Raw genomic sequence first — 22248 nt, 5'->3', positions numbered from 1 at the left:
GTTTATAATGCCATATGAATGCGTTATAACATGTTAATAAATGTGTTTATAGATGCTTACAAAGCTGGCGTTCATAGAAAGTGTTACAGAAAATTCCTATTTAAATGACTTAATGATCATGTAATTTAATGGCATATAGGCTTTAGAACTCACTGGCTCCCTACAGAGCATGACAGAGGAGACTTTTGAAAAAAGGGCTATTCATTTTTCACATTTGGCATAATTTGAAAATGCCTGTTTACCTTTACATTGTGTGTAAATTTCATGAAGAATGAATCAAATGAAATGGCCCAAAATTACTTGTGAAAAACTCTGGTTCCACCGAGTTACATTAAAAGTAAATTATGTTTTTTTCTTCTCCTGTAAAGTTACCATATGGGCTTTTCTTCCGACAACAGTGATTGTGGCTTAGACCCAGGGAGGCTATGTAAAGGTGAACACTAAAAGGATGACATGCCCATAAGTGTATAGCAGAGTGCTTTAAATTATATGTTGATATGTGACATGTTAGTAAGGATAGGCAGGAAATGTTATTACAAATCGTCTCAGATAACAGTGGGTGCCATAGTGTAGGATTTATGAAGTTAAAAGGTCAGTGTCTGGAGAGAAAACAGGTGATCCCACACACTTGGTCCAGCCTAGATCACCAACAAAAGAGTTTTTTTTCTCTCCAACGGCTGTAACAGCATCTCAGCAGCAGTCATCCCAGCAGTCATCGGGCGGAAGGCAGGATACACCCTGGACAGGTCGCCAGTCCATCGCAGGGCAGACAGACAGACACAGACAGTCACTCACACCCTCACACCCAGGGGCAATTTAGCATGTCCAACTGGCCTGATTGCATGTCTTTGGACTGTGGGAGGAAACCGGAGAACACACGCAGACACGGGGAGAACATGCAAACTCCACACAGAGAAGACCCGGGTCACCCGGCCAGGGAATCAAACCCAGGCCACCTTCGCATCTGATCTGCAACGGGTATCTGACAAATATTATGTTACAAACATCAGATACTAAATATTTATGGGCTTTTGAGGGTGTCGAGATAAAGAGCATTCAGAATAATCCCACAGGTATTTGCTGCAGTATAAAAAATGTACTGTCTTCATGCTTAATTAAGTAAATCTATTTTTATTTATTAAGTAAATCTAATCTTATTATTCTAGAATATCTAGAATGTGCCTTTAAGTAAGATAAATATTTTTATCATGCAAAATTTCAAAAAACAGAACCGAAAATATGAAGATAAGTATCATAAGAACTTGTCAAAGTGTCAGTATTGCTTTCTAACACTAGCCCACCTGCTTTTAGTTTGAATTTTCCATTCCACTGTAAATAGATCATGGTACCTGTACACACACCTGAATGCAATTGCTGCACTGTTTAAGTTTCAAACAAGGATTTTTATAAAAAGCCAACTTTAGCTTCTTAAAATTTCTCAGGTCATTCAATGCAATCACATAGACTTGTGCCTTCAATCATCAGATGTTGCTTGAATTTGGCTTCTTTCTTTACCCTTATTATTCGCACAATGGGGAAAATTCACCTCCACATTTAACCCATCCATGAAGTGAAACACTGCATATGCACTAGTGAGCACACACACTAGGACACACACTAGGACTAGTAAGCACACTTGCCCAGTTGTGGGCAGCCCTATCCACAGTGCCCGGGAGCAGTTGGGGGTTAGGTGCCTTGCTCAAGGCACTTAACAGTCATGTACTGTGAGCGCTGGGGATTGAACCAGCGACCTTGTGGTCACAGGGCCAGTTCCCTAGCCTCCAGCCCACGACTGCCCCTTGTGTGGCAGTCACACTGATGTCCATGTTAGGCTGTGATTAACCCTAAAAGACTAGCTACTCTTTTATGTCCACTGTCTTGAATACAAAACAAGTATTAAGTAGTAAGAAAAGAAGTATCAAGTAGTGAATTCATATTGAAACCAAATCATGCTCTCTCACTCTCCATCAAGGTGGCTAATGACTACAATGTTCTACAATGCCAATCTGACAGGCATTACAATCAACCATACTACTATAATGACTATGTAGCTACACATGAACAATATATACAACAACAATGTAACTTCTGGTAACGTATTTACTGTTTCAGATGGTAATTGGTAGTTATAACCACATATTACACATGTCATAACACGTGTAATAAGAGAAATGGCATTTTTCCAATAGGATTTTTTTCTATTTACAGCAGAAGGTGTGTAATTATATACACTATGAGGGGTCATACGCTGAACCTGCACAGGAAATGTCAACGGTCAGATAGCTGTAGTGGTATGATTGCGTTGTGACATGGTAATCTAACCAAGGTTCTGGGTTTAAACCATTCTGAAATGGGACTGTTTGTACACAGCAATAGCAGGTGTCCATTTATCTTTATGTAGGCACTGTGAATCTACAGATTGGTATCATGACCTGGATGTGACCAGGCTCATTTTACAACACAAATATTCTCAGAATTCCATATTAACATAGTAACAGAGTCACAGTGTAAAATAAGTGGACAGTTCATGTGTAATTGTTATAAAATTGCAGTGAAGTTTATGATCAATTACATAAGTTAAAGCAAAAATTGATAAATATGTAATACACCTGTATTCCATATGTCACAGTGACTACATCAAGTATTGTTTTTGCATATACTGTTAATGTGCAACTGCACAGGTACTAAAGACCCAGTATATTAATTTTAATAATATATAACACTTTTCATACCAGTGGCAGCTAAAAGTGCTTTACAGACAGGTGATAAGAAGTAATATAGGAAATTCTAAGTATTAATTTAAAATTTCAGTTTTTAAAATTGAGCTCTGAGCTTGACTGTCTAATAAAAGCTGAACTGAGCTCTACAGTTTAGATGCAGAATAACTGAACGAACCTCTCCACATTTTCTGTGTTTTACTGAAGGTGTTTGTAGGTCAGTATCTGCAGATCTAAGATCATAAACAGAGACATTCTGTAATGTATTTGGAGCTTTAAGGTCATTTAGAGCTAAAAACCAGCAGCAGAGCTTTAAACTCTATCCTGAACAATCCAGAAAGCCAGTGCAGCTCTTTTAAACCAGACTGATCTGATCTCTCTGTGCTGTTTCTGTTAGGATACTGCTGCATTTTGTCCGAGCTGTAAAGAATGTATTGTTTTCTTAGTCCAGTAAGAAGACCATTACAGTGATCAACTTTGCTTGTAACAAATGCTCAAACAGGTTTCTCTGCATCGCTGAGAAAAGGCCGAAATTTTGTGACATATCTCAGATGATAGAAAGCTAGTTTAGCACAGAGGGGACTCTCCATTAATAACTTTGACTTTACCTCAAATGATGGATGAGCAGATGGCAGATGACCACAAAGATGTCTGCATAATGTCTGCTGTCAGAAGTAAACCTTGTATCTCCAAAATGGTAACTTTACAGGAGAAAGAAAACACCTACCTTAGTTTTAATGTAAGTCCATGGAACCAGACTTTTTTCCAAGTAATTTTGGGCTATTTCTTTTTGTCCATTCAACATGAAATTTACACACAATGTAAAGGCTGAAAGGTAAAGTGGTAAAAAAAATGGTAAAAATGGAGATGTGAGGTTTTCTTTCACCAGCAGCGATTTATAGACCATAGTATTGTAACCATGTTCCCATGCCTAACATGCTGTATGTCTGATACAGTCGTCCTCTAAATCCTTCCTCTGACAGTTTTCTGCCTGGCTTTTAGCATTAGTCATAGGTAATGCCACATCTCACTTGTCATGTTATACTAACTGTATCATAAGTCCATTATCCAGCACAGCCGAAAGGCAAATGGGTTCCTCTTTCTAGTTTTGGTTCCTCTCAGTGTTTCTTCTTTATGCTCTTAGAATGTTTTTCCTGTCACTGTCACCCTCGGCTTACTCACTAAGGGGCTAGACCACGATGTTTCATGACAGTATTGTAAAACGTGTCATATGAATAAAACTGAAATGCACTAAATAGCAGTGGTGGTACACAAACTATGTACTTGAGTTAAAGTAGAGACACCCAAGGTAAAATATTACTCCAGTAAAAGTAGAAGTTCCTCCCTTTAGACCTCCACTTGCATAAAAGTACTGAAGTATTTACCTTCAAATGTACTTATGTTTAAAGTAAAAGTACTAAAAGAGTAATTATGGCTCTGATGTCCTGTTATCATTTTTATAACAAGACTCGCTTCATGAACTCATTTTAGGTGAAAATCCTCCAGTGTCTCTCTTGGTAAACTAGTCTTTTAATAGAACGTCATTAATTAGTGACGCTGACGTCTATTAAAGTGATCATAAGCTCAAAACACTGAAGGTAAACAGTTTCCATCAGGGAGAACCGAGTGGCTTTGAAATCACTTTTTATAAACAAACAAAGTTTCAGTTTAAGATTTATTTACAACTTAGTTCCAGTTTAAGTTTAATAAAAACTGGCTTTAAACTCAGAATCACAAATGAGCTCCTTTACTATATTGATCTGTAGGTCTCTGTTCATAAACATAAACCAGCCCAAACTAATTTACTATAAAATCAAATGGTGTTTGTATAAATTCAGAAAAAAGCCGCGTCAGTCACGACTGCATATGTGGACATATTTCTATATTGTGCTCTATTTACACAAAGTTAGGTTAGTTCATCATTTATGTTGAACAGACTCTCCCAAAATTTTACGCTGCTGCACTGACGTTGAACCGTGTGCTGCACTGGGTCAGTATGACCAACAGGTCAAAACAAGCTCTAAACAAAGTGACCGCTGTGCCCTGATTGGTGCTCTTGCTTTGCGCTTCTTTCATTTTGACATGTTATGTTTTTATACACACAGAAACCAAAAGAAACGACAGATTTCTCTGTCCACTCTGTAGTGGAGTGAAAGTAAAAAGTCACCCAAAATGGAAAAACTTCAGTACAGATACACAAAAACTACTTAAGTGCAGAAACTAATTACATTTACTTAGTTACTGTCCGCCCTGCGATGGACTGGCGACCTGTCCAGGGTGTATTCTGCCTTCTGCCTGAAGACTGCTGGGATAGGCTCCAGCACCCCCACTGTGATTTCAGAAGATCACAGCTATTTAGGTTCAGTATGATCAATTTCCATTTGCCAGTCTTAAGATTTACACAACTAGCAGAATGTGAATTGGTTGTGATGGGTTGAGGTGTCATTATTATCTTCTTCATCATCATCGTCTATAACCACTAAATCTAAATTGTGTTGTGGTAGCAGTTGGGAGAGCTACTTAAGCACAGTAACTAATTACATTTACTTTGTTACTGTCCACCAATAGTACACGACTGTGGTCACACCGTAGACATTCTGCAGGATCTCAATGCAAATGTTCCAAGACCGCAATTCATTAGTGATGTCAGATCTAACATTTAGTGCGCATTTAGTTTAACTCAGTAGGAAGCCTGACGCCTTAAAGTTGTTGCTGTCTCAGTTTTCATCCAGAGGATCAAAGACTCAAACATCAGACTTGCGTACGATGCATCATAAAGGCACCACAGTTGATTCAGTCAGAAGCTCGCTTGTACATCCCAAACCCCCCTGTGGTTCCTCACCTCTTCATCTTCTGCATCATAGTTTCCAACCTCACCACTGCGCTGAATAAAACCGCTTCACTCTGATCTGTCTGCACAGGTAAGGAGGCTTCAGTCCTGCTGCAGAACCTCAACAAGCTCAGCTCAGCCGAGGAGAAAGTGGAGATAGTGCTGAAGAAGTACGCCGAGCTGGTGAGTGGCCTGTACAGCTGGACGACACGGCCAAGAGTCTCATCATGAGACATATCATTTGATCTTGCTAATTATATCTACATCCAAATCACACAAACACACACACTCACAAACACATTCACACGCACACACACATGCTCACACACACACTCACACACACACTCACACACACACACAAACACACTCACACACAAACAAACACACACAAACACACACACAAACAATATACACACTCACATTCACACAAACACACACAAACACACACACAGACAGACAGACAGACAGACAGATAGATGGACGGACGGACGGACAGACGGACAGACGGATAGATAGATAGATAGATAGATAGATAGATAGATAGATAGATAGATAGATAGATAGATAGATAGATAGATAGATAGATAGATAGATAGACAAACAGACAGATATATAAATAGATAGATAGATAGATAGGTAGACAGTCAGACAGAGAGACAGATAGACAGACAGACAGACAGACAGACTGACAGATAGATAGACAGACAAACAGATAGATAGTGTCGACAAGTGGTCAGTGTTACTGCAGTGCTGAAAATGCAGTAACCCACCACCCAAATAGTACCTGCTCTGTGAGGGTCCATGTGGGTCCTGACCACTGAAGAACTTGGTAACAAAGTATAAGAGAAACAGATGGACTACAGTCTGTAACTGTAGAACTACAAAGTGCATCTATAGAGTAAGTGGATCTGATGAGTGCAGAAACAAGGAGGTGGTCATAATGATACGCCTGATATGTATATCAAGTTACCAAGTTACCATCACTAGTGAACAAGCGATATCTAGTCATTAATTATAAATATAATTATTGTGATTGTTTTATAAGCAAGGTTCAACACTGGTAGACATAGCATAGACACTCTATTTGTTAAGCACACACAGCACCAGAGGCAACAGCAACAAAACTAGGTGGGGGGAGCAAGGAGGAAAACAAATAGACCACAGAATAGAATGGAGAGCAGGAAAGGAAAAAAAGCGAGAGAGCTCCTGGTGAGACGGTAGAAGTGGCTGCGCTTATACCGCAATGACCTAAATATTCCGCGCTCCGGGGCTGCATAGCTGAATCGGAACGCAAGGCCATATGCCGTGCTAGAAGGCTACAGCTTTCCCTGCCTCTCCTGTTCAGCAAACACAGGGAGACATCAGGGACATGACTACAAAAAAGGTGTACAAGGCAAATAAAAGGATTTCTACTAGTGCTTGCAGCAAACGTGGACACTCGTGTCTGCAAAGGGGGGCTACTTTAAAGTCTAGAGAACAGAGAAAATGGGGAAAATCCTAGAGAGCTGCAACTGGTGCTGGGATCAGGGAGTTACATCAATATATACTTCCATCTCAGACTGCTGGTCCAAATCCTCTTAGGACACACATCCCCCCAACCCTGACCGTCACATATTGGTTGTCCTACATCTGCTTTAGAAAAGCCAGTGGTGGTTAAGTCCAGATTGTGGACTAATGTATGGCACTTATCTGTATGTGTGTGTAGTTGCAGGAGCAGAAGGCAGAGCAGCGGCAACTGAAGCTCCTGCAAAGGAGGGAGGGCCTCCTGGTCAAGCAGAGGGACCAGCTCCAGTTTGAGCACAGTCGCGCCATCCTGGCCCGTGGCAAGCTGGAGACCCTGTGCCGCGAGCTTCAGAGATACAACAGGACCCTAAAGGTGAGCAATGGTCAGCCCAGATCTGCTGAAGTGTCCATTTCAATCAGTGGTCAAAAGTTTCAACCTGCAGAATTTAGTTCTGACACAGACGTAACACACAAAAAAACACATGACACATACAGACTGCTGCACATTTGAACAGTTTCTGGTCAAATTACCAGTTTTGTTGATTTTCTAAGCAAAACTAAGTTACATATCCTCTACATTCTTTTCCATCCACCCTTTTTATTTTACTTATTTTAACTTTATCCTTTTATTATAATTTATTTTAGTTTTCTATTCTTACCTTTTAATAATGTTAAATTATATAGTCTTTCTTTCAATACTGTGCAACTTATATTTTACATTAGTCTATATATTTGCTTTATTCATAGTTTAATCTTATTTTGTTTATGCAACGTTAGGATTGCTATACAATTCCATGGCACCCTATGCAATGACAATAAAGAATTTTGAATCTTGAATCTTGAAAAAATATTAAACATTTTCTGCACATTTTAGTGCAAATGTTTTGTACAATTGAAAAAAATAAAATGTGAAATATAAAATGTACCAAAACATTTGCACAGGCCACATTTTATAGTGGCACAATAGTGTGGTCTCTGAAGAGGATGTGTGAACTTATTTTCACTTAGGAAATCAGAAAACAGGAACTTAGGAAAACAGAACATGTCATTTGACCAGGGGCGCCCACACTTTTGCATACAACTGTACAAGCTCATGCATATAAAGATATAAACTGTAAACAATACAATCAACTCTATATTCATCATAATGTATGGGGTTAAACTAGTGACAATGTCGACAAGTGGTAGAGTGGAAGCCCTACACTTTTTTATTTATTCATATTTATATGTATGTATAGTGTATAGTGTATATATACACTATATTTCCATTATTTTGGCTATATATATTTATTTATTTATTTATTTTTCTTTTCTTTTCTTTCATTTACTTTTACAGCATTAGGCAGGACAATCTTACATCTTTCTTACAGCATTTTAACACATTGAGGATAAACTTTTTTTTTCTCAGGTTTTCAGTTAGTTACCACATTTTTACTGAGTAGGAAACTTCCAAATTTTAGAAAAAGCTGTTGGCTAACCTACTGTAAATACTTACATAGCTTTTGTTTCCTAAATTAGCTGTTAGGTAGTAAAACAGAGTTTCTAGTGAGGGAATTGCTACTCTGTTATGTGTTCTAGTTTTGTCTGACACTAGAGGGCGCTCCTGGGCAAGTCTAAAATGAATGGGTTCCCATTGAGCATATATGCAAAATTGCAGTTTGTTAACATGTAATTGTTTTTATACTGAAAAATGCACTTCTCTTGACTCAATATAGCATATTACATTTCAAAATTGTCATCACAGTGTGAACACGTTTAAACTCCAGTTGTGGGACTTTTCTAACATTTGTCTTAGAATGGAAGCAGTCATGGGCTGGAGGTTAGGGAGGTTAGGGAACAAGCCTTGTGATTGGAAGGTTGCCGGTTCGATCCTTAGACCTGACAGTACATGACTGAGGTGTCCTTGAGCAAGACACCTAACCCCCAACTGCTCCCTGGGTGCTGTGGATAGAGCTACCCACCACTCTGGGCAAGTGTGCTCACTGCCAACTAGTCTGTGTGTTCACTAGTGTATATGTGGTGTTTCACTTCATGGATGGGTTAAATGCAGAGGCCCCATTGTGGGACTAGTAAGGCTCACTTAATTTTAATCTTATGTGTATTCATGATGTCAGTAAGCGTGAACCACAGACAAGCTTGCCAGCCAATCAGCAATCAGGAGCAAGAACTGCTAGCAGTGGCATTCTAGTTCCCAAAACATGTTTGCTGTAGAAAAAAAAAAAGACACTGGATTTTTTAATGTAATTTTACTTTAAAAATGACAGGATGTTTCTGCTGAAGGGTTCTTCTATCTTCTATTCTTCTGCTCTGGTATGATGTCAGAGCTTGTAACAATAGAACATTTGTTGATGTTATATAGAATTCTTTTCAAAAAGGTTCTATATAGAACACATTCTCCATCATTTCACCAGGTGAAGAACCATTTAAGCATGCAAATGGTTCTTTGAGCATTTGGGGTTCTACAGAGAAAGACTGTCCTTACTAAAGAACCTTCAAATAACCATCTGTTTTAAGACCATAGGATTAAGATCTACCGCTATACATTTACATTCACATTTAGAAACAACATGATGGCAATTGGGATTTATTTAGTTTGCCTGAGTGAGCAGAAATGACCTGGACACCCAGTGAAGCTGTGAAATGGCACTTACTGTTTGCAGTGATTCTCTCTCCAAGAGTCCACTGAGAGTTTAATGATCTATCGCTGGATTATAGCCAGAGTTCAGGCAGGGGGCCTTAGACTCTGTGCTGTGCTGCCAAGCCCCATTGACAAGAAGGATAGTGTCATTGGACATCAGTGGCATCTGCCCTTCCATTAAAAATCAAAAGCCAAAGATCGTGCCTTATAGGCTTACGGCATTGTGCAGGCAGTGCTCACCTTTAATTCCCCTCAGGACTGCAGACCAGCTGGATATCTACAAAGCTGGACTGATCCCTACACTTTTTGGGGAGCTGTTGGCCTGGGGTTAGATATATAAGGCTTTTATATGAAGTGTCTGATCTCAGATCAGCTCAGGAATTGCACCAGTTGTGAGTGATCCACACTGAGTTGCTGGTTTATTACCTGCACTGTCATACCTACACTCATTGGCTATTTTACCATATAGAACGAAAATATAGATGCACTATAGAGATGATTAATTTAGATGATCATAACTGTTTGTTGCAACACTTTGTATCAGCCCTCCTTTAGCACATCTTCAAAGGAAAGTGTCCACCACTGGACCACTGCTAATTAGTATATAAGATATTATTTGGGTGGACCATTTTCAGCACAGCATTGTCACTAATTTAGTGGTAGTATAGAGGCATGTGTTGTGATGGTATGACTGCTATGACTGCACATCAGCATAGCCTGGATTTTTATACACATTAGTGTCATTGCTGTGTTGTTAATGGTCCACCAGCCTGATATCATATGTATAGTATCATGCAAATCAAATACTGCCCTTCCTTTATTTCACTTCCAGTTCAAATGGCTATTTAGCACAGTCTATTCATGTTTAACACGAAAAACGTCTCAACAAATAAATGTAATCAAATACTTTTCAGTATTTCACATGTCCACGCTTTGCAGTCATTACAGCTTCCATTCTCTTTGTGATGCTTGATTTCAGTTTTTCAAAGCAATATGCAGGAATATATTTCCACACCTCCAAAGTTTAGTCTTAGATGTTGGTTGCACTGCTTTTCACAATCCAACAGTGCTGGACGAAGTTCACAAACCATGTACTTGAGTTAGAGATACCCAAGGTAAAATATTACTCCAGTAAAAGTAGAAGTTCCTCCCTTTAGACCTCCACTTGAGTAAAAGTACTGAAGTATTTACCTTCAAATGTACTTCAGTATAAAGTAAAAGTACTAAAAGAGTAATTATGGCTCTGATGTCCTGTTATCATTTTTATAACAAGACTCGCTTCATGAACTCATTTTAGGTGAAAATCCTCCAGTGTCTCTCTTGGTAAACCAGTCTTTTAATAGAATGTCATTAATTAGTGATGCTAATGTCTAATAAAATTATCAAAAGCATTGATGAGTGATGTTCTTGCTTTGCGCTTCTTTCGTTTTGACATGTTACGTTTTTATACATAAAGAAACCAAAAGGAACGACAGATTTCTCAAAATGTAGTGGAGGAAAAAGTCAGATATTAGACTTTGAAATGTAGTGGAGTGAAAGTAAAAAGCTGCCCAGAATGGAAAAACTTCAGTACAGACACATGGAAAAAAGTACTTAAGTATAGAAACTAATTACATTTACATAGTTACTGTCCACCACTGCAATCCAAGTAATCCCAAACACATGCAGTGATGTTGAGGCGTTGTCTCTGGGGTGGTCAGTGCTCTGAGAACATGAGCAGCTGGTTAGTTTGACTTGCAAACGCTCTTATTTTTTTGGTCTTTTTCATTTTCTCAGTAATGGCTTCATAAATGAAGGGTGGTCTCTGACTTTTGCACACTACTGTACCTAGGTTTCAATATTAGATGATGGCATTCAGGCACCAGGGACAATTACAGGTTTTTTGTTTGTTCATTGTTCGGCTTTGTTTTCCACCTTTGGTCCTGAGAAACACTTTTGTTTAGTCTGATCTTGGATCAGTTGTCCTATCCATAAATTCACATTGAGGAGCGTATGAAAAGTGAAAACCTATCATAGATCAGCACTCGGTTTGATTCACATGGCTGCAGGTTTTGCTTGGCTCTCCACTGCCCTTGAGAGCGCTCCTTAGAGATCCAGTTTGCATTTAATATTAACTAATAGCCTTAGACTTAATTCCTTTAGGTCAGGGAGCCAATTTGAATTGACCTGCAAAAGGAAAACTGGACTATTGAGTGAAATTACACAGTGTGGTTTATAACTTTATGGATGGTGACACAATTTTTCTTTGCCTTTATACTTCTCCTGTGTTTATATGATATACTATATACTATACTGTAAAACACTATATATTAATACACCATAATATATATGCAGTATCTCATAAAAGTGAATACTCCCCTCACATTCCTGCAAATATTTTATGATATCTTTTCATGGGCGACACTACAGCAATGAAACTTGGATATAACTTAGAGTAGTCAGTGTAGCTTGTATAGCAGTGCAGATTTACTGTCCTCTGAAATAAACTCAATACACAGCCATTAATGTCTAAATAGCTGACAGCACATGAGTCCACCTCACAGTAAACATGTCCAAATTGCGCTCAAAGTGTCAATATTTAGTGTGTGCACCATTATTAACTAGCACTGCCTGAACCCTCTTGGGCATGGAATTCACCAGAGCTGCACAGGTTCCTACTGGAATCCTCCTCCACTCCTCCATGATGACATCACAGAGCTGGTGGATTTTAGACACCTTGCACTCCTCCTCCTTCTGCTTGACGATGCTCCCATGGACCCTCACAGAGCAGGTACTATTTGGGTGGTGGGTCATTCTCAGCACTGTAGTAACACTGACATGGTGGTGGTGTGTTAGTGTGTGTTGTGCTAGTATGAGTGGATCAGATATAGCAGTGCCTCAGTGTCACTGCTGAACTGAGAACAGTCCATCAACCAAAAATATTCAGCCAACAGCATCCTGTGGGCAGCGTCCTGTGACCACTGATGAAGGACTAGAGGATGACCAACGCAAACTGTGCAGCAGCAGATGAGCTATCGTCTCTGACTTTACATATACAAGGTGGACTGACAAGGCAGGAATGTCTAATTGAGTGGACAGTGTTTAAAAACTCCAGACCAGCGCAACACACACTAACACACCACCACCACGTCAGTGTTACTGCAGTGCTGAGAATCACCCACCACCCAAATAGTACCTGCTATATGAGGGTCCATGGGTGTTCTGACCACTGAAGAACAGGGTAAAAGGGATCTAACAAAGTATCAGAGAAACAGATGGACTACAGTCTGTAACTGTAGAACTACAACGTTCGCCTATATACAACCTCAATTCCAATGAAGTTGGGATGTTGTGTAAAACATAAATAAAAACAGAATACAATGATTTGCAAATCCTTTTCAACTTATATTCAATTGAATACACTACAAAGACAAGATATTTAATGTTCAAACGGATAAACTTTATTGTTTTTTGCAAATATTCACTCATTTTGAATTTGATGCCTGCAACACGTTCCAAAGAAATTGGGACAGGGGCATGTTTACCACTGTGTTACTTCACGTTTCCTTTTAACAACACTCAATGAGCGTTTGGGAACTGAGGACACTAAGTGTTGAAGCTTTGTAGGTGTAATTCTTTCCCTTTCTTGCTTGATGTACAACTTCAGCTGCTCAACAGTCCGGGGTCTCCGTTGGCGTATTTTGCACTTCATAATGTGCCACACATTTTCAATGGGAGACCAGTCTGGACTGCAGGCAGGCCAGTCTAGTACCCGCACTCTTTTACTACGAAGCCACGCTGTTGTAACACGTGCAGAATGTGGCTTGCCCTTGTCTTGCTGAAATAAGCAGGGACGTCCCTGAAAAAGACGTTGCTTGGATGGCAGCATATGTTGCTCCAAAACCTGTATGTACCTTTCAGCATTAATGGTGCCTTCACAGATGTGCAAGTTACCCATGCCATGGCACTAACACACCGCCAGACCATCAGAGATGCTGGCGTTTGAACTATGCACTGATAACAATCCGGACAGTCCTTTTCCTCTTTGGCCCAGAGGACACGATGTCCATGATTTCCAAAAACAATTTGAAATGTGGACTCAGGACCACAGGACACTTTTCCACTTTGCGTCAGTCCATCTCAGATGAGCTCAGGCCCAGAGAAGCCGGCGGCGTTTCTGGGTGTTGTTGATATATGGCTTTCGCTTTGCATGGCACAGTTTTAACTTGCACTTGTAGATGAAGCGACAAACTGTGTTCACTGACAGTGGTTTTCTGAAGTGTTCCTGAGCCCATGTGGTAATATCCGTAACAGAATGATAATGCAGTGCCGGCTCAGGGATCAAAGGACACGGGCATTCAATGTTGGTTTTCTGCCTTGCCGCTTACTTGCAGACATTTGTCCAGATTTTCTGAATCTTTTGAAGATATTATGGACTGTAGATGATAAAATCCCTAAATTCCTTGCAGTTGTACATTGAGAAACATTGTTCTTAAACTGTTGGACTATTTGCTCACGCAGTTGTTCACAAAGTGCTTGTGAACGACTGAGCCTTTCAGGAATGCTCCCTTTATATCCAATCATGACACTGACCTGTTTACAAATAACCTGGTCACCTGTGGAATGTTCCAAACAGGTGTTTTTTGAGCATTCCTCAACTTTCCCAGTCTTTTGTTGCTCCTGTCCCAGCCTCTTTGGAACGTGTTGCAGGCATCACATTCAAAATGAGTGAATATTTGCAAAAAACAATAAAGTTTATCCGTTTGAACGTTAAATATCTTGTCTTTGTTGTGTATTCAATTGAATACAAGTTGAAAAGTATTTGCAAATCATAGTATTCTGTTATTATTTATGTTTTACACAACGTCCCAAATTCATTGGAATTGGGGTTATAGTAAGTGGAGCAGATAAAATGGACAATGAGTGTAGAAACAAGGAGATGCTTATAATGTTATGCACATCTAACCAGTACTATGCTACATATAGGGGATTGTGGTGGCAAAGGTAAGTTAGAATTGTAATTGTAAATAGAATTTAGAAATAGCATCAAATTATATTTACATCATACATTTCACCTATACAATGGTGAATAAATCCAAGCCTTTTTCTAAGATGTAGTAATTTCCAAACAACAAAAAGATGCTATTCAGCCCCTGAAAAGCTACCCGAGCCAGACGCGCTGATCTTTTAGCGAGCGGGTCTCATTCCTTTTTCACTGTTCAGTTCACACCAGCAAACAATTGCGACGCCTTTCACGGCATCCACTGTCCGCGCGCTGCTGCAGAAGCATGTCACGAAGCTCGTGTTGTGCATGGCACCTGGAGCCTTTCCGCCCCCACCCATCTCTGCAGTTCAGCTACATCGATTTCAGTGCATTTACCTCATTCAACAGACAGGTGCAGGAGGACTTTGTTATGAGAAAAAGCAGGAGGGCTCTCAGACAGAAACGTCCATTTCTTGGCCCTTCGTTTTCCGCCGAGATGACTCAGACGAGCCACGCAATCCCATTAGGCATATTTTACATCACCGTTCTGCTCCAGACACACAAGAAATGTGAGGTTTTAGTCCCGAATATCTAAGATGGCATGTCCTCTGAGACCAGCAATCTCTTTTTGTAGAAGCCTGAGTTGACCTTATTCTGTCTCCAATCAGTTTTATTCTGATTCTTGAAGAGCTTTTAATGAGTCTCGGTGCAGAGTGGAAGTGTAATTCCTGGCCTTTAAGATGCTAAACTAGAATTAATGTAATCTTCAGTGCAGGGTCTTTTAAAAATACTGTGTGTGTGTGTGTGTGTGTGTGTGTGTGTGTGTGTGTGTGTGTGTGTGTGTGTGTGTGTTTATCTTTTACACTTGAGAAGTGATTTGATAGCATAGCAACTTTATTAGATAGCAAAGCACAATTTGGTCCCATTTTATATTAAGAGTTTCTAACTGTGTAGTTACACATGAATAACATATGCATTAACACTGTAAGTACTGATGACTTAGGCGATGTTACAAATGGATTAGAGAAGTACAGCCTGTGTAATTACACAAATGTATCTTCTACACAGGATCTTTCCTGTAGTTTAGTGTTGAAGATAGACTGTAAAATAAGGGGCAGTTCCTGAGTAGTTATTATGTAGGTACTGTGTAATAATGCAGTAATATCAACACTGCTTTGGGTTTAATGTAATACATTTAATAAATGTTATAACAGTTCCATGTTAATATGAGGGGCGTCTGCTGTTCTGTCACATTGCAGACTGGTTTAAAGCTGAAACTGGTTACAATGTCACAGCAGTAGCAACATGAATGCTGGCTATATGTTAGGAAAGCTGGCAGATACAGTGTAAATAATGTCTTAATGTCAGTATTACACACTTCCTTTTACTGCTAGAAAAACTGCCATTCCAGTCTGATTACAGATGTAATTACATTTGTTATTACACTTGCATAATTACATGAAATAGAATAGGCTATTATAAGTAACTAATAAGATACACTTGTGTAATTACATGAGGCAAAACTGAGCAGATACGCATGTGTAATTACATAAGGTGCACTCCTGTAATCCATCTTGTAACAGTAAACAAGTCATTAGTAGTTACATTGTTGTTGCATATGTTGTTCATGTAACTACACAGTTATTAGAGACATGTCATATAAAGAGGGACCCAAAATTCTCATTTAAGGACAATTTACTAGTCCTCATTAAGAATGATTGTTTTATCCCTCTGAGGTCTAAAGGCATTTTGTTCACAGCTTTAAAGTATCTTCATAGAACATGATCCTCATATGTTTCTTATCTAAATGCTCCGTTATCTTTATCACTACTTTCCAAACCCGCTGCAGCAGCTTCAGCAGCTGTAAACTCTCTGACGCCATTTCACACGAGGCTCCGATGTGGACTGAATGAAAAATTAAGGGGTTCCGGCATGATGGTCAGTCCTTAGTGATTTCCTTGGTGTCTGTCGGTCAGTTTCACACAAAATGTAGACAGACACACGAATCCAGCATCTCCACATGGTGAGAGGCAGATGAGGTGTATCTCAGCACCTCTTCATAGGCTCATAACTCCGGATATAAGTGTCTCGGGATGAGATGGAATAGAATGGCAGATTGGCAGATCTACAGATTCAGAAAGAGTTTGAACTGGATTTCTGAGCTGGATCATCACAAAGATACAGAAACTGATATAGAAACATGGAATTTGACAAGCAGGTGTGTGTTTAGAGCCCAGAGGGTCATTCTTGAGATTTTGTCCAATTCTGTCAGCTAGGTCTTCCTCCTTTGGCCAAAGGAGGGTGAAAGTTAACATATGTTTTCTACAAGTCATATGAAGCCAGCTGCTGCCACAAACGTGATGTCACTAGACAGCTCAACATGCTTGAAGGAGAATGCTAATTAACAGTTAATAAACACTGAGGGACAGATTAAATGAGAAAGGTGTTGTTTACTGTTGTAGTCATGAGCTTGTGACAAGATCAAAGCCAGATTAAGGTTTCACAGAAAAAGAAAAAACTGAAATTATAGCAATAATAATAATAATTATTATTTTTATTAGTAGTAGTAGTAGTAGTAGTAGTAGTAGTAGTATTACTATTATAGTCTTAGTCCAACTTTGCATTTGTAACCTATGGAAGCAAATGATGGTGAAGTTTTTCTCTGTCAACATCTTCTCTGAAACATATTCAGAATCTAAAGTCAACTAAACACAAGCCAAACAACCAGCACCTATTTTTATTATCTAATGAAAACACACACACATCTGTCTGTCTGCCCTGCGATGGACTGGCGACCTGTCCAGGGTGTGTCCTGTCTTCCGCCCGAGGACTGCTGGGATAGGCTCCAGCACCCAACCCCCCCCCGCGACCCTGACGGAGAAGCGGCTTGGAAAATGGATGGATGGATGGATGGAACACACACACACACACACACACATATTCTAAGCCGCTTATCCTCCTGGGTCATGTGGGGAGCTGGAGCCTATTCCTCATCCATCACAGGGCAGTCAAATGAAAACAAAGTAATAAAAACCCCAGCGACAATAGCGGGACTGATGCAATTACAGTATCTTACGTATAGTATGTTATCTATAGTATCTTGTGTAGGTACTGAATAATAAGCCTTAGAGTGTAATAATCCTGAGATTTAAGCCTGAGATTTTAAGGGGTTAATCACATTTAATTAACCTCGGGACCAGATGTTTTCAAACTTTTCCCTGAGAGGCCCCTTTTGCAGTTTTTCAGAATTTGTGACTCCCCGGGGACGTCGCTCATGACACTAAATTTGACTGTGTATGGCAAATTCCACCACACCCTCCCCATGATGTCTCACATGACACTAAATCTGCCCTCACCACCCCCCATCCCCCCACCACAGTTTCAATTCCTATGTGTTAGACTTTAAGAGTTGTTGCTGCTGTTTTACTGCACTATTAAAACGTACGGGGGTTAACTACTCATTTACCTACATCGTTTGATACACATTAGATTACATTTACATTCAACAGGTTTAAGTATGCACATCAGACTTTTTTTGCTGATGTACACTAGAAGTCTCACACCAAACAAATGCATTCACAAATATTCACCTAATCAGCCCACAGCAGTTTAGTCTCCCCTAATAATGCTGAAGTTCTATAGAGAGAGAGAAAAAAAAAATGGATGATGGGCCCTTTAATATTTTTTTCAAAAAATAAGACAGCAATAAAAGATAAAACAATAGATGACCACATAGACAATCCCAAGTTGGGATGATGTGCAAAATGTAAATGAAAACAAAATGCAATGATGTGCAAATAATTTAAACTCTGTATTTCATTGAAAATAAAACAAATACAATAAATCAATTGTTGAAACTGAGCAATTGTTTTGCTTTTTGAAAAATATATGCACAATTTTGAATTTGATGCCAACAACACATTCCAAAAAAGTTGAGACAGGGGAGCAAAAGGCTGGTAAATTTGTGTAATGCTAAAAAACCACTTGGTGGTTGATTGGCAACAAGTCAGTAACATGATTGGGTATAAAAGGGCATCTCAGAGAGGCAGAGTCTTTCAGAAGTAAAGATGAGGAGGGGTTCACCACTCTGTGAAAGACTGCACCATCAAATGTAAGGGACAAGACCAAAAACCAGTATTTGCTGGCCGTGATTTTTGGGCCCTCAGGCAGCACTGCATTAAAAACAGACATGATTCTGTAGTGGAAATCACTACATAGGATCAGAAACACCCCTGAAAACCACTGTCTGTGCAAACAGTTCATCACTGCATCCACAAATGCAAGTTAAAACTCTAAAACACGATGAAGAAACCAAATATAAACAGGATCCATAAATTCTGCCACCTTCTCTGGGCCTGAGCTCATTCAAAATGAACTGAGGGGAAGTGGAAAAGTGTCCTGTGATCCAACGAATCAACACTTGAAATTCTTTTTGAAATCATGGACACTGTGTCCTCTGGGCTAAAGACCACTCAGCTTGTTATCAGTGCACAGTTCAATTGTCTTTTTCAGGGAAGGCCTTGATTATTTCAGCAAGACGATGTCAAACCAAATTTTGTATGTACTACAGCAGCACTGCTCCGTATTAAAAGAATCCGGGTCCTAAACTGACCTGCCTGCAGTCCAGACCGGTCACAAACTGAGAACATTTGAAATGAAAAGAAAAAATTGACAAACGAGCCCCTGAAACTGATGAGCAGCTGAAATTCTGTATCAAACAAGAACAGAAAACATTTCACTTTGTAAACTACAGCAGCATCTCCTCAGTTCCCAAACACTTACAGAGTGCTGTTAAAAGAAGAGGTGATGAAACACAGTAGTAAACAGGCCCCTGTTCCAACTTTTTTGGAACATGATGACTTCAAATTGAAAATGGGCATATTTCAAAAACCAGTAAAATTTCTCAGTTTCAACATTTGATTTGATGTCTTTGTACTAATTTCCTTTAAAAATATGCTTTACATGATTTGCACATCATTGCATCCTATGTTTATTTACATTCTGCACAGCATCCCAGCTTTTTTGGAAATGGGGTTCTTCTACTTATGAATACAAATATGGAATTAATTAAAAGTCTAGATTTCACACTTGAAAGAGAATTTATCTGCCTCTTTCAATGATGTTTGAATGAGAAATGTTTAATATTGTTTTTGTTATTCCAAAACCAGCTCCGACTTTAAGGGGTTAAGGTTAAGATTCTCACATGTATAGTACAACATGCGAGAGTGTTTGTTTATGTATGACTTGCTGCAGGTGTAACAGCTTCACCTTCCCCAAGTGGGGAGCTTGAGGCTCACGTCATGTGTGAACGCTGGCAAGCGAGCAGATTGGGCCCCTGAGAGCGACGCTACACGCATGGTTTATTCTCGATTAGCTGAGTCAGGAAAGGGGCATTTCTGAAATGTTACCTCAAGTCTCCAGGGTAGCCTGCAGCTCGTTTAGACTCATACATATTCTCTCCCCTTATCCAAAAACCTTACACCGCTGCTTATTTCAGGTCATGATTGGATATCTGGCGCAGCCTTAGAAGAGCCACTTCTGGTTCCCTAAAGAACCTTTCAGTGGAGGATTCTGTAACAAATCGCTTTTGTAAATGTGATATGAGAAGGTGAAGGACCTTTTTGAAGTTTGAAGAACCTCTACATGTGTTCTATACTGAAAAAATGTGTTCTATCCACAGTTTTCATAGACAATATTTACCATTACGCTTGTATGTCTTTGGAATGAGAATGGGCACAACTTCAGGTAGACGTTTGTTGTTGACAACTGATAGCATACAGATTCGCTTCAAGGCTGAAGACATTTATAATTAGCCATTATTAAAAGCCAAGTCTGGGTTGACGATATGAAACTCTGGCCAGATGTCATGTATACTCACACTATCAACCACTTTGTTTTTTCTGAAGGTGTGGACGACGAGGACCTGAGAAATAATAAAAGCACAGAAGCTTATAATGATCTACACAGCAATAAAATTGCAAGGGTTCTGTGTTACAGTTGCGAACAGTTTACATTTTTCAAAGCTGAGGCACAGCCAGCCCAGTCGGTCAGGAAACCCAACTACTCAGCATGGGTTATGGTTCAAAACAATGGTATCGTAGATTGGTTGGTTAGTGTAGTGGGTAAGACCTCTACCTTCTATGCTGTAGACTGGGGTTCAATCCCCTGCTTGGACAAACACCCTACACTGTACCAATAAGAGTGCTTGGGCAAGACTCCAAACACCACCTTCGTCTACCTGTGTAAAATGATCAAACTGTAAGTCGCTCTGGATAAGAGCGTCAGCCAAATGTTAATGTAGTAGAGACAGCAGGATGGTCTTGCATTGCTGGCCTGGGCAGATCATGTAGCCATGTCACTGCTGTTTTGTGGAAGGTAGATCAGGGATTTTAAATTAAACTAGAATGCACTGGTAGGAAAGATGCATTTACTCTGAGAACCATTATAATTGTTATTTTGCCACAGTAGCCGTAATGGTTTATAAGTTTATCACTGCAGTAGTAAAGTATACCTTAGGCCAACTAAAATACACTGCACTCTTCATTCACTTTGTTCATCAGAATGTATCTCTTATGCATTTATTATGTTTTATCACAAAATGGAGGGAGCAATCATGAATATTTGGCGGAGGGGGGGGGTTAAAATTCGGTGCCGTTAACCTTGATCTTTAGGCCTCGTCTTCCATGGACACTGACATTCTAATCTGTGCTTGCCTTTGTGTTCATACCATTTATTTTCCAATGTATGAAAGCGTAAGCCATTGCTGAGTAGACATTTCTTTTCCCTTCAGAGAATAGTTTGTTAAAAAAAATCATTTTCTGACCTAAGTCTTTTCTGTAAATACGTCCCTAAAAATCTCCACCCACTCACGCCACATCCAATCGTTCAATAAAGTCATGCAGACTTCTCCATGTGGTTTAGGACACAGTGTGATTTACCTAGAGCCATAAAAATGAACGAAACTTCACCACATAGCTGAACACTGTGGGCAACAGTGACAGTATTTTCATAGTTCACAGTAAATCAGACTGTGCTTCAAAACACATTAAGTCTGCAAGACCTTAATTACGACCTGGATGCAGTGAGTGGAGGCTGATAGAAGTTTTAGGGATATATTTCCAGAAATGGTTTGAGTAACTATTGACTTCTAGTGCTTGTCAGCAACGTTATCTTGCAGCTCCAGCACTAAAGTAAAGAAGCAAAATCTGGACACCAAACATGCCATGGCTGATCAGCTAGACCCCGGTTATGTGGACAACAGAGTAAATTAGATACATAAATTCTAAGTTTGTTAGTTAGTTTCATTACGGTGATGCTTGAAAAGATGGGTAGTGTTTGGTTAGATGTGTCACTGGCTATTGAAATAGGTCAGAAAATAAGTAGTTACATATTTTCCAGCAACAACTATTTCGAACATTTTAAGCCAATATTGTCAGCTTGTTTACAGAAACTGGGGTTATTAATCAATTATTAATCCTAAAATGTATTATTCAGTGAAGGGAAACTGAAGTATGGACCAAGTATGCAGACTCCTTTCGGTGTAAGTGACACACGTCAGACTCCAGTCCTTGCAGCTCACAGTTCTCAAAACCACACA

General features: G+C 39.5%; 1 protein-coding gene across 3 annotated transcripts in view; it reads left to right on the top strand.

The window, feature by feature from the left end:
* Positions 1-22248, top strand: part of txlnba (taxilin beta a) — a 62365-nt gene that overhangs the window by 16034 nt on the left and 24083 nt on the right. For all 3 annotated transcript variants that reach the window (XM_017701070.2, XM_017701068.2, XM_017701069.2), the window contains exons 3-4: positions 5639-5730; positions 7253-7423. In XM_017701070.2, the coding sequence (XP_017556559.1) occupies positions 5639-5730; positions 7253-7423 (263 nt within the window). The remainder of the gene's footprint in view (positions 1-5638; positions 5731-7252; positions 7424-22248) is intronic.

The sequence above is a fragment of the Pygocentrus nattereri genome, chromosome 4 (genome assembly GCF_015220715.1).
Source record: "Pygocentrus nattereri isolate fPygNat1 chromosome 4, fPygNat1.pri, whole genome shotgun sequence".
Lineage (NCBI taxonomy): Eukaryota > Metazoa > Chordata > Actinopteri > Characiformes > Serrasalmidae > Pygocentrus > Pygocentrus nattereri.
This window is presented reverse-complemented; position numbering and strand designations above follow the sequence as displayed.